Source organism: Gracilinanus agilis, chromosome 2 (genome assembly GCF_016433145.1).
Source record: "Gracilinanus agilis isolate LMUSP501 chromosome 2, AgileGrace, whole genome shotgun sequence".
Lineage (NCBI taxonomy): Eukaryota > Metazoa > Chordata > Mammalia > Didelphimorphia > Didelphidae > Gracilinanus > Gracilinanus agilis.
The window spans coordinates 280102890-280115458 of record NC_058131.1 but is presented as its reverse complement, the minus strand read 5'-3'; the positions used below and the strand labels follow the sequence as shown (position 1 = coordinate 280115458).

Genomic DNA, 12569 nt, shown 5'->3' with positions numbered 1-12569 from the left:
ACGGGGCAGGGCAGCTGGGTAGCTCAGTGGATTGAGAGTCAGGCCTAGAGACTGGAGGTCCTAGGTTCAAATCTGGCCTCAGACACTTCTCAGTCAAGTCACTTGTCCCCCATTGCCTACCCTTACCACTCTTCTGCCTTGGAGCCAATATACAGTATTGACTCCAAGACTAAAGGTAAGGGTTAAAAAAAAAAAAAGAGCACTCTGTGGGACATTTAGGATAGAAAGATTAAGGAAAGAAAAAAAAAAAACATTCTCTACTCTCAAAGAGCTTATATCCTACTGGATTTAGACAAAAACGTAAACAGAAAATATAGGGACATGGTAATGTCTTTAACTGCTTAGGCCTTAGTTTCTTCCTCTGTAAAATGTGAGAGGTGGCTTTCATGATTCCTTAAGACCTTTTCAACTCTAAGCTTCTAAGATTCAACTGTTTGAAGCAGGAAACACCCTGCTTAAGATTTTGAAACATCCAGTGTTTCCTACTCAATTAGCCTCAGATCATTACACTTGTAGCAAGTTCTACAAGAGGGAGTACTATCTACTTTCTGAAAGAAGTATGCCAAGGTCTCTGACCCCTTTCCTTTCCATATGCCTGGTACTACAGGGGTGGGAGAAAAGAAGGTAAGGCTGGTGACAAGCTTGAGTCTGTCCACTTGCCACTGAGCCTTAAAAGCAGAGAGCGGCTATCTGCTATTGACTGACCCTTCTCATTGGTGGCAGCCACTGGAGAGCTGCCAACCCCAAGCGGAAGAGTCAGCAGGGGAGGGAAAGCCCTAACCCTTTTGTTGAGCCAGATTCCATATTTCAGTCATGCTGTGCTACCTACTCCTGTCTATTTCTACACCCATAAAACAAAGATAATTATATAGTACAGAGCTATGCACTCAGTGGACACTTAATAAGTATTAACTGAAAATACTGGCATACCATATATATACATATATATTATATGTACATATAATATATTATAGAAATAAAATAATTTATAGGATGTACTTTTGAAGTCCTCAGAAGCAAGATGCTCCCAGTCCTGAAATGGTATTATTAGCAGCAGGACCACAGCACCAGAAGGCACCTCAGAGGAGATTCTGAAGCTACCTCATAGCTCTAGCATCCTGTAGTCTTATCATTCTTTTCATTTAGTGTAGTCCAGAACTTGACAGAATCCCTCAACAATATCCCCTGGTAGTTACCCAGCCTCTGCTGGAAGGCCCACAGAGAGGCAGACACTACCACTTCATCAGGTAGCTCATTCCTTTGCTGACTGGCTGTTAGAAACTGTCTCCTTATTCTAAACTCAAATTCACATGCCCATAACTTCTAGTCATTTTGGTCCCAAGTTCTGCCCTCTGAAAACACCAAAAAATAAGTCTTTTCCCTCTTCCAAATGGAAGTTTATCATATATTTAGAGACAGTAAAAAGACATGCCCTCTAAAAGTCTTCTCTTTTCATAAGATTAAGGGATTTTAAACTGGAGGAGTGTTAAGACATCAGTTAATTCAATGCTCTCCTTTTAGAGATGAAGAAAGGTTCGAAGAGGTTGGGTAACTGTTCCAGTCACAAAGCTAGTAACTGTCAGACAACCACTGACCTGTGCATTATCAATTGCTGTCAACTTTCCTCAAATGTCTTCTTTTTGATAATGTTAAGTAATAGTAGTCCTGTTACAAAAATTCTAGTAAGGGCATCAAAACATTGGCCCAAAAAACCCCAAGAAGACTGAAAACTGTCAACAAACATCCACATACATTCCCCACCTGAATAAATCATCTTGGCCCAAGTACTCTGTGAGCAAAAGCCCTGCCAAAACAAAGGCAAATATGAACTATTTGAATCCTTTGGAGATTTATTTGCTAATTTTTAAACTAATTCACTTGCTTCAGCTCAAAGAATGAAGAGAAAAGTTTCTTAGACTAAAAAACCATCACTATGTCCTGGCTGTTCCAGTTCACTTTTCAAATAGAATATACTCGTGGTAGTAGTTAAGACTTCTCAGATACCTAAAAATGAAGATATGAATCTCTTACCTTGTTTCCAGAGGCACAGATTGCTCTGTTTCCAAGCATTTTGTTTTTCATTAACATTCCCCATTCTATACCAGCCGGATCCCAGTTCCTTTCTGAGACCAGTCAGTTACACTGCTGAGGAAGGACTTAAGTCACTCTTCATCCTTCCATCGGCATCCTGAATCACCTCATTTCACAGTCCACAAAAACAACTTTGTTCCTCCATGTCCTGATTGCAAGGAAAACTTCGGCAATTATACTGAAGCCTTTGACATCTGAATAGTCTTCAACCCCAGAGAGAAAAATTAGACACAAGTTCTTGCTATCAGCCCTACCGGTGTGTTTCAGTAATCAGTCTATATTAAGAAAATCTTTGCTGCCAGTTCCTTTGGGGGTTCATTACTCATCGGCTCAGCAGTGGCCTCACAGAATGAACTGTATTTCAAAGCACACTTTCAAGACTGTAGTTTCCCTCTGAGGGAAGGTGTATAAAATCAGGTGACCAAAATACTGAGATATAAATGGCATCATTTTTTTTTGGAGTGTGCCAAGAGAAATAAGGATTGTACAAAGCTTCGATGAAAACAGCTCTGGAGCTTGGAAAAACCATGCCCTGCTTTTATACATCCTGAACCAAGGAGTGCACAGTCAATGGTGAGTTATTCCTTACATCAACATAAACAAGCTGCTTTAATTGCTGCTATGTTCCTAAGGAAAAAAAAAACAGCCCTAAGGAATCCGTAAAACCTGGGGCTACACCTCTTTGCTAAACCTCCCACTATAAGTTTCCAGAGAAAAAATATCACCAAGGATAAACAGGGACTAATTAAAGCAAGACCTCAAACCACACAACCTTCTACTCATACAGACAGTTTCCCTGGAGAAAGTTTGGCGCCACCTGAGCTCTGTACTGGTCTGCTGGGAGAAAGAAAAGGGATGACAATTTTCATAATTCTGGTTTGAGGGAAAAGTGGCAGGAAAGCTGGAAAGATCTATAGTGTGGATTTTAGAGGGGCAGGTTTACTTGTACATTTATTAGAACTGAAGATGTTGGAAATGAGAAAGGAAGGGGGCAACTGGGTGGCTCAGTGAATTGAGAGCCAGGCCTAGAGATGGAAGGTCCTAGGTTCAAATCTGGCCTCAGACACTTCCTAGCTGTGTGATCCTGGGCAAATCACTTAACCCCCATTTGCCTATCCCTTACTGCTCTTCTTCCTTGGAACCAATAGTATGTATTGGTTCCACCACAGAAGGTAAGGGTTAAAAAAAATGGGAAAGAAGTGAGCAAGAATTTAAGAAACATATTGTTCAGCATGCAGGCTGTCAACACAGACATTCAAAGTTTTCGGATGGGAAAACTTATAGTGACCACTTCTAGAGTTCGAACCAACTCTTGTTTTAGAGACAATCACATCCAATTCCTTCAGGTCAAGAAATTATGGACCAGAGAGAAGAACTGACTTCCCCGTGGTCACACTAGCCTAAATCACTTGGCATATCTTCTTCCAAATTAGACTCAAGACAACCCATGTATATCATTGGGGGAGAGGAGACAATAATACTTTTGACTGCTTTAGGTCATTCTGCTAAGAGGAAATAGTCTCAAAAGGAATCCAATTTTTTAGGGAAGGATATATAACTAGGATATGCTGAGTAGAAGAGTAGATCTGAGAAATCACCTTTCCACCTTCTCTGAAGAGGTGGGAGGGCTATGGAGATGGAACACAACAAATATTGTCAGACTGGACTGATGTATTTGGTTTTAATTAGCTGCGTTTTTCTTTTTACTCTTTGTCATTCGGATGGCTCCCTGAGTGGGAAAAGAGGGCTATTTTGGAGAGCATGTATAATATAATATTTTATAAAATATTACATATTTCATAATATATGATATAAAAACAAGAGAAGTTAAAGCTATCTACTTTTTAGAGAATGTTATGGTGGAAAGAACTCTCATCTTGGGGTTAGAAAATGTGACTAAGTTCTATTTCTGACATTTACCGAACAAGTCGCTTAAACTCTTTCACTCATCTCAAGCTGGTGACAAGGGGAATGATGATTTTGAAGAAAAAGCCAAAATATTATCCATGGGGGAAAAAAAGTTAAAAGTTAAAAGCTACCATCAAATGTCTAGGCTGTTCAATATATTGACCCTGGTATTATATTACTAAACATAAATTCATAGTAAAAGTAAGAAAGACCAGTTTTTCAAAAAATAAAATAAACAGCTTTAATTCATTGATTTCAAAATCATTTTAGGAAATGAGATCTAGATTTTCCAAACTGGGAAAAGGGTACAATGAAAGTTTGGTTTCTCAAGATAGATAATTAATCAACAAAGATTTATTAAATGGTGAAGAGAAAATGAATAACTATATTGCTATGGACTTAAAATTCCTTATTCTTCCCATCCCAGAACTACAAGGATATCAAAGATTGAGAATGAATGTATATTTCCATGGGTCTGTAATTTAGCTCCTTCTACTCATCAACTTTTAAGTCCATGATTTCTCATTAATTCCACAGAAAACCTATCCCACAGATAGGAGGCCTTCTTTTAGGGTTTTTGTTTGTTTATTCTTTCTACAGGCACCAGTGCAATCCCACTCTTACTTCTCACTTCTAATACATAGCCAGATCACCATCTTTTGCAATCATTTATTTCTTAGATGATATCTTTCACACCACTTGTTGGGCACAAGCCATTAGAGGCAATGCATAATAGCCCATGGTGATGCCCACCATGAGCCTCTCTGTTGCTAAAAGAGTCCTCACAAAAGACGTCTATTGAAAAACTACTTCTTGTATATAATATCCACTCTTGGTGCCTTCCTACCCTTGGGAGTTATCAGAAAACCACCATGTTCCCTTTTGTCAGGATAAAACAGCAAAGCTGATAAATTTGGGAATGACTAGCTTATTGGTTTTTACTGAATTCTATAATGGTTTTATTGACATGACATATTTCTGGGACAAAGTATCTAATTATATGTCTTCTATTTTAGGTTTGGTAATGTTACTTAATAAACCTTGTAATTTAGAAATGATCTATTAATGAACATATATAGTACTGTCACTGATTCCTTTATTATAATGGAAGTTCCCAACAGTGCCTAGAATCATCCATACATATGATTAGCCAACTGGCACTCTGTTCCATGACATCACAACCTTCTTGGCCCAGTGTTGCCTACACACTCAGACCCTCTGGTAACAGAAAAGCTCCAGGGTGAGGAATAAGGCCTCCAAAGGGGCTGGAGCTCAGGGTTTCAGCTATAAGACAGGTTAAGAAGGCTTTTGTGTGCTTGCCTAGGAACCCAATCACCATTTATATAACACTGTACAGAATGCATTTCTAAATAGGAGATTAATGTATTCAGTATCTTGGATAAGAGGCTGATAGGTTTAGAGCTGGAAGGGACCTTTGCAGGCTATCTATTCCAGCTCTCATTTTACAGAAGAAATTTGCTGGAGCCATCTGTGATTTGGTTTTCTTCCTCTGAAGAACATAAGCTCCTTGAAGTGAGGGACCATTTCATCTTTGTTTTGTACACCCAGCTCCTTGCCCATAGAAGGTGCTTAGTAAACATTTATTGAATTAAATTAACGAATGCTACTGAAAACTATAACTATTTTTTTTCCTGCTAGTTCAATCAGTTAATGGGCATTATCTGATGAGGTCATTGTAATATTGCCATATTCAATTCAATTCAACCCAACAAAATATGTTTGCATGAAAAATCAGTTAGAACTGGGAGTGCAGAAAGCCTGGAGAAAACTTGGGGGAAAGGGGGAGGAATATGGTAGTTATCTTTATTTGGAGAGCTACCATGTCAAAGTGAGATTAAATTTATTTTAAACAGCTACAGGGGGCAGAGGATCAATGGGTAAGAACTGCAGGGAAGCAGATTTTTGCTAAATATCTGGAAAAACTGGGGGCAGCTGGGTGGCTCAGTGGATTGAGAGTCAGGCCCAGAGATGGGAGGTCCTGTGTTCAAATGTGGCCTCAGACACTTCCTAGCTATGTGACCCTGGGCAAATCACTTGACCCCCAATGCCTAGATCTTATAGCTCTTCTGCCTTGGAACCAACCAATACATAGAACTGATTCTAAGACAGAAGGTAAGGGTTTAAAAATATATATAAATGGAAAAACTTCGGAGCTGTAGAACATTGGACTAAACTGTCTCGGTAGGTAGAGAGCTCCCTATTATTCTAGGTTTCTAAGCAGAGGCTGTATGATTCTTCTCAGGCATGGAATGAAGGTATAAGAGCTGAAACAGATGACCTGAAGTCCCTTCTTGAGATTTTCTAATTCTTTCATTTAAATCACAGTCTTAAAGAGGTCATTTCCAAAGCTTTGGATAATAGCAGCCCCAAATAAGAAGAATCTCTATTTTCCAGGTAAAGTCCTTTACAACCTGGCCCCTTCCCTCCTTTCCAAGCTTCTTATAATTTAATCCCTTCTGCCCACTCTCTGATCCATTCACTACTTGCTATTTCTCATACAGGCCACTCCATTTCCAGACCTCTGCCTATTCACTTGATGCCCCCACAGGCTTATTCTCCATCCTAAAGTTTCCTTTAGGAGTTGCCCGAAATCTTCCCCTTTGCTGGAGGCATTTCCAAGCTCTGGACATGGTCCTTTCCTCCCCACCTCTTCCACCAGCCACAATGTAGTCAGTGCTTATTAACGATTTATTGACTAACTCATGTTGTTCATACACCAGTGAAACTAGAACTGTGAGGAATGGATAAAAATGGCTTATGTTCTCAGAAGTCGGAAGTACAATGTACCAGCAGTAGGGATGACTTCTCCATCTCTTGCTCAGTTGCCACGAATGGGCAGATGTGATTATGGGGCCAGCTGAAACTGTACACCACAGTACTACTATACCTGTCCTAACTTAGCACTATAAGGCTTGAAGGGACCCTTAAGATAGAGTCAGACACGTAGAAAATGAGACTTAGAGAGCGAGAATCACTTTGCCACAGAGCAGAGTCAAAATAGAACCCGCTTCTGAGGCCCAGTTCCCTTTCTCCCAAATCACGCTAGCCCTTCCTACTCCCCCCCAGCCTGAAAACAAAGCAGAGGAATTTGGCAATGATTACTTGTTTCATTAGTCTTCATTTTGTATTATGACTACAAGCAGGGCTCTATTAAATGATTTTAAAAAATCTTAACCAGGGTTAAAATGAATATATTTTTATTTATGCAAAAAATATTTCAATAAGATTGGACTATTATTAAACAAGGTACTATAGAAAAAGTTTTTCCAAGAAGAAAAGAAAGTAATCAATGACCATATTAAAAAATGTCTAATGTTGAAGGGGCTATTTTGGAAGGTAGGCTCACTGCTGGGAGAGCTGTGAATTAATTCAACTTTCTGGAAAGCAATTCGGTACAAGATCCAAAAATGCATGTACTTTTTAACCCAGTAATATCCATTATTAGGATTATCTCCCAGATATCAAGGAAAGATGGAAAATGACTTCAATGCACAAAAATATTTATGATAGTAATTTTTGTTATAGCAAAAAAAATGGAAATAAAGCAGATGCTGATTAACTAGAAAATGCTAAACAAATTATGGCATATAGAATTAATGGAATGTTTTTATTCTGAAAAGAAACAACATAGATTCAGAGAAACCTAGGAAGACCTGCATGGCTTAACAGCTAAAAATGAGCAGACCTAGAACTCCCTCAGTGGCTGTAAGTAGGAAAGACTTAAAACTGTGATCAATGCAATGATCAATCAAAATCCAGGAGACTGATGATGAAGCCTGCTTGCTGCCCACCTCTTAGGATATAGGTGATAGACGAGAAACTGAAAATGAAACATTTTTCCATACATAGCCAATGTGTGGATTTGTTTTGCTTAACCACTCATTCATTACTTCTGCCTTATTTTTGAGGATGGTGAAGGGAAGATATACAAAGGGGAAAAGAGGGAAGGGATTAAGCATTTATTATGCATCGACCACCCTAGATACTGTGCTAAACACTTAGCAAATATGATTTCATTTGATCATTTGAAAAGAAAGCAAAGTGTGTCAATAGTTTTTTTTTTTTAATATATAGAAGGAATTTGGAAGGGAACACCAACAAATAGGGCAAAGATGAAAATATAATGTTAAAATATAATATATACCTGGGGGCAGTGAGATGGCTCAGTGAATTGAGCGCCAGGTCTGGAGTCAAAAGGTCCTAGGTTCAAATCTGACTTCAGATGCTTTCTGGCTATGTGATCCTGGGCAAGTAATTTAACCGCTTTTGTTTATACCTTACCATTCTTCTGCTATAGAACCAATACACAGTATTGATTCTGAGAGAGAAGGTAAGGATTTAAAAAAGTTTCAGTGTCAAGTCATCTTTAAGGTATTTATTAAGTATTTATATTTGTAGATGTTTTTCAAGTTTATAATAAAAAAAAATTAATGTTTTTAAAGGTCTTTTTAGTGTAGTGGATAGAACACTTGAGACCTGGGTTCAAATTCTGAATCTGTCTCTGACTAGCTGTATGACTGTGGTCAAGTCACTCCAGTTTTCTGAACCCCAGTTTTTTTACCTGTAAAATGGGAATAATTGTCTTTGAATGACTTCTAGCCACATAGGTTTGTAGTAGGGAATTTTGTAAACTTTAAGCTCATATGTAAATGAGCCTCTTAACTTTTTAATAAATTGGAATGTTTATTATCAATCAACCAAGACACACTTTGATTAAGCAACCCAACTAAGTACATGGCCCTATATTCCTGTAATGGAGACTGAGAGGAAGGCAAAGGTAGAGAGGGCAGACTGAAAGTAGGAAGGACCTAGGATGTTATCTAAATCAAGTTCCTTATCTTACATGGTGTAAAACCCTAATCCTCTTAGGGACACCACCCTTACCTTACAAGGAAAATGTAAAAATCACAGGCCTTCATTTTCTTTTTTTTTTTTTAACCCTTACCTTTAGTCTTAAAATCAATACTAAATATTGATTTCAAGGCAGAAGACTTTGAATTTAAAGGCTAGGCAACTGGGGTTAAATTATTTGTCCAGGTCACAACCAAGAAGTGTCTGGGGCCAGATTTGAACCCAGGGTCTCTGGTCCCCAGATGTGGATCTCAATCTACTGAGCCACCTAGCTACCTCCTGGCAATCATTTTCAAAGAGAAAAATTCAGGTTTGGATGCACTCTATCAATCAACAATAATTTATTAAGGGCTTATTATGTGGCAGATACTATGCTTACTTGTGGTGTGGATACAAAGAAAAAGGACAAAAAACAGTCTGGCTTCAAGAAGCTTACATTCTAATGGAAGAGAGGGCATGTAAATAATTAGGTACATACAAGACATATACAATAATAAATCAAATGTAATAAAAATAGGCTGTAATTATAAAGTACTTTCACATAAATTATCTCATGTGATCCATCCTGTCATGTCAGCTGTCAATTCGGTTAGATGCAATAAACATTTATTATTCTCAAGTGAGGAGCCAGTGATAGATTGGGGCTGGTTAGCCTTGAAAAGACTCAGCAGATAGTACTGGCTATCCTCGGCTCTTTGAAGGACTGTCATGTTAGACAGTTCTGCTTTGCTCTGCTCTATGTCTCTCCAGCGGGGAGAACTAGAACCCTGTGAGTTAGGCTATACAAACATTATCATTTTCTTTTACAAATAAGGAAAATGAAGTTAAAAAATAAATTGGGTCATAAATTTAGACCTAGAAAGGACTCAAGAGATCACTAAGTCCAACTCCCTCATTTCACAGATAAAGCTGAAAGGTTAAGTGCCTTGCCTGTGGCCACACAGCTTCTTCGAGGCTCTATGAGCTAGGCCACGCTGCCCCCTAAGCCTCATTCACCCCACTCCACTAGTAGACCGTGATGCTTCTTAGGAGAAGAGTCCTTCCCATCCCATCACTCCGCACCTGAAGGGGGATCACAGTGTCCCGACACATTCCTAGCAACTGAAATATCCAAAGGACAAGGTCATGTGTGTAACCTTTCAGTGGCCTGTAGTTTGGTGTGTGGAATGTGCCTGTTGGGAGGAAAATGTGATGATGGCCACTTCCCCTCCAGAGGAAAATTCCAACAATACCAGGAAGCAGCCAGGCACTGTGGGAATGTTCAAAGAGGGAACTATAGTTGGGTATAGAAAATAAACAGATAGAGACCGTGCAGCTTCAAACCACAGACTTCAGCTCTGAAATGAAGCACTCAGGCCAGGAAGAGCCTTCTCAGAATCACATACCAGCAGGAAATCGGTCACTGTATTGAGTAGACTAAAGGTCCCCTTTGAAGTTACTTCCTCTTCAGGGACTCACAATCATGCTATCCCTCTCCAAAGGAAACAATACGCCGAAAAGGGAATTTTGGGATGGAGCATCTTCCCAGTTATCTGAGTAGGTCAAGGAAAACGCAGAGATTGGCTGCCTCTTAATATTAGCTGGCTAATGCTTATGCTGCCTAGGCTTTAAATATTAGTCAGAGCATACTTTGATATTACAAAGAGCATTGATTATTAGGGTAAGTAATTCTCCAAAGAAGATTACAAGTCCTTCAGGACTTGGTTGGTCTTGTGTGACTTAACATGTTGTGAGTCACTTCAGATTTGGCTAAACTGCTCTCCTGGATGGTAAACTACAGCCCGCGGGCCAGATGTGGCCCCCTGAAATGTTCTATCCGGCCCCGTAACATTATTCCTAATCTGATGAATACAATGAGTAGGAGACAATACAATGAAACTTCGAAAGAGTTGCCTTAGAAACAGACTGACAGGTGAGCACTTCCGTTCCTTTGGCCCTTCTTTAAAAAGTTTGCCCATCGCTGCACTATACCATACCCTCTCACCATTAACTTCCCTATCTCAAAGATCCTAACTGGGTTCCACATGATAAGAATGGGGATTTCCTAAGAAAATGTTGGCCCTAGTGCAATTTCCTCTTTTTTGGATATTAAATAGATCATATATCAAAAATACTTATTATTTGATACTTCTCAGGGCATGAAAAAAGGTTGAGAGGTGAATCGGTGGAATGCATAGAGCTGCAGGCCTTTGAATCAAGAAGCCCTAGAATCAGACTCTGGCAATGCTAGCTGTGTGGCCATTGGCCCATTGCCACACCTCGCCACTTCCTCTTAGTTCCAGGTGATTCTTGAAGATGTTGAGTTCTAAACTATTGCTATTCTACATTAATCTAGGGAGTTCTAGTCTCTGAATTTTTCAAAGCAAATAAGTCTCAGGCATGAACATGCCTAGAATGACAGAAAGGAAAAGAAAACAGGCTTAATTTCCCTTTATTTTGCTCCAAATTTATCAAATTTAAGGATATTCCATATTTTCTAAGATCCCTATATGGTACATTCTAGAATACTCAATTCTTGAACCTAATTTTTATCTTTGGTAGGATTTATTTGGGGAGCCAGTGTGTGATAGGCCATACTGAATAGCTAGGCAAACTATTTGTTTTGTTACCTTGGTGGGCCTGGCGTCAGAACCTGAGTTCAGATCCAGCCTAAGATAACTATTAGCAGTGTGATCCTGGGCAACTTACTTAAAACTCATTTGCCTCAGTATCCTCATCTGTAAAATGGCTGTAAAATAACAGCACCTACCTCCCAGAGTTGTCATGATGTTCAAATGAAATAGTATTTGTCAAGTGCTTAGCACAGTGTCTGGGACATAGTAAATGCTATGTAAATGTTGGCTATTATTGTTAACAGTCCTCAAAGTTATGGCATCTAGGCAACTAAAACATGTAGACCTCCACAGCAGAGGATCGTCTTCTCTTGCCTGGTGGTCCAGTCTCCAGCATTCGCAAGCTACGGGAGCTGAATGCTTGCTTATACCTGACCACAGGTTCCACAACCAACATACACACACATAAGGGCTTTGTGTATTTTCGAGTGCCCCCATTGAGCTATTCTGGTTTATGAAAAGAAACCTAACCCCAGTAGAGAGTTCACTGCAAAGTCAACACTCCCAAATTTCTAAAGTTGTTTGTTTGTTTTTGTTGGGGGGGGGGAAACCACCAGGAATGTGCCAGCAAGTAAATATAGCACAGGGACATCAAAAAGGGGTTAGAGAAGACTTCCATCTGGACTTGATAGAAAAGTACTGTTATGTTAAAAAAAAATGCCTTAAATCTAAGTTGAAATACTAATTCCCTTCTGTCCACTATTTCACAACCTTTAGTATATTCAGGAAACATTCTAAATTCTTTTTTTAAAATTGCTTGCAGGATAAAGTCCAAACTCCCTGTCATTCAAAGTCCTCTACATATGGCCCTCCAAATAATCTTTCCAATCTTCTCTCTCACTACTACTCTATGCCAGCATTTCCTAAATGGAATTGATTTACATGAATACAAATTCCACAAGAATATTTTCCTGCAGCAACATTTCCTCTGAAATGTTTATACATTGTATCCCCCAAGTAGAATGGAAACTCCCTGAAGGGGAATGACTGGTTTTCATTTTGCTTTTGTTTCCCTAGCATCTAGAACAGTGCCTTACACAAGAAGATACTTAAGAAATGCTTGCTGAATTGGATATTAAATTACAC

The 12569-nt window shown here is 39.1% G+C and overlaps 1 protein-coding gene across 1 annotated transcript in view; it reads right to left on the bottom strand.

The window, feature by feature from the left end:
* The window catches only part of RAPGEF1 (Rap guanine nucleotide exchange factor 1), a 160176-nt gene extending 158081 nt beyond the window's left edge, over window positions 1–2095 (bottom strand). The window contains exon 1 of the mRNA XM_044659687.1: window positions 2032–2095. Coding sequence (XP_044515622.1) covers window positions 2032–2095 — 64 coding nt within the window. The remainder of the gene's footprint in view (window positions 1–2031) is intronic.
* Between the last annotated feature and the right edge of the window lie 10474 nt (window positions 2096–12569).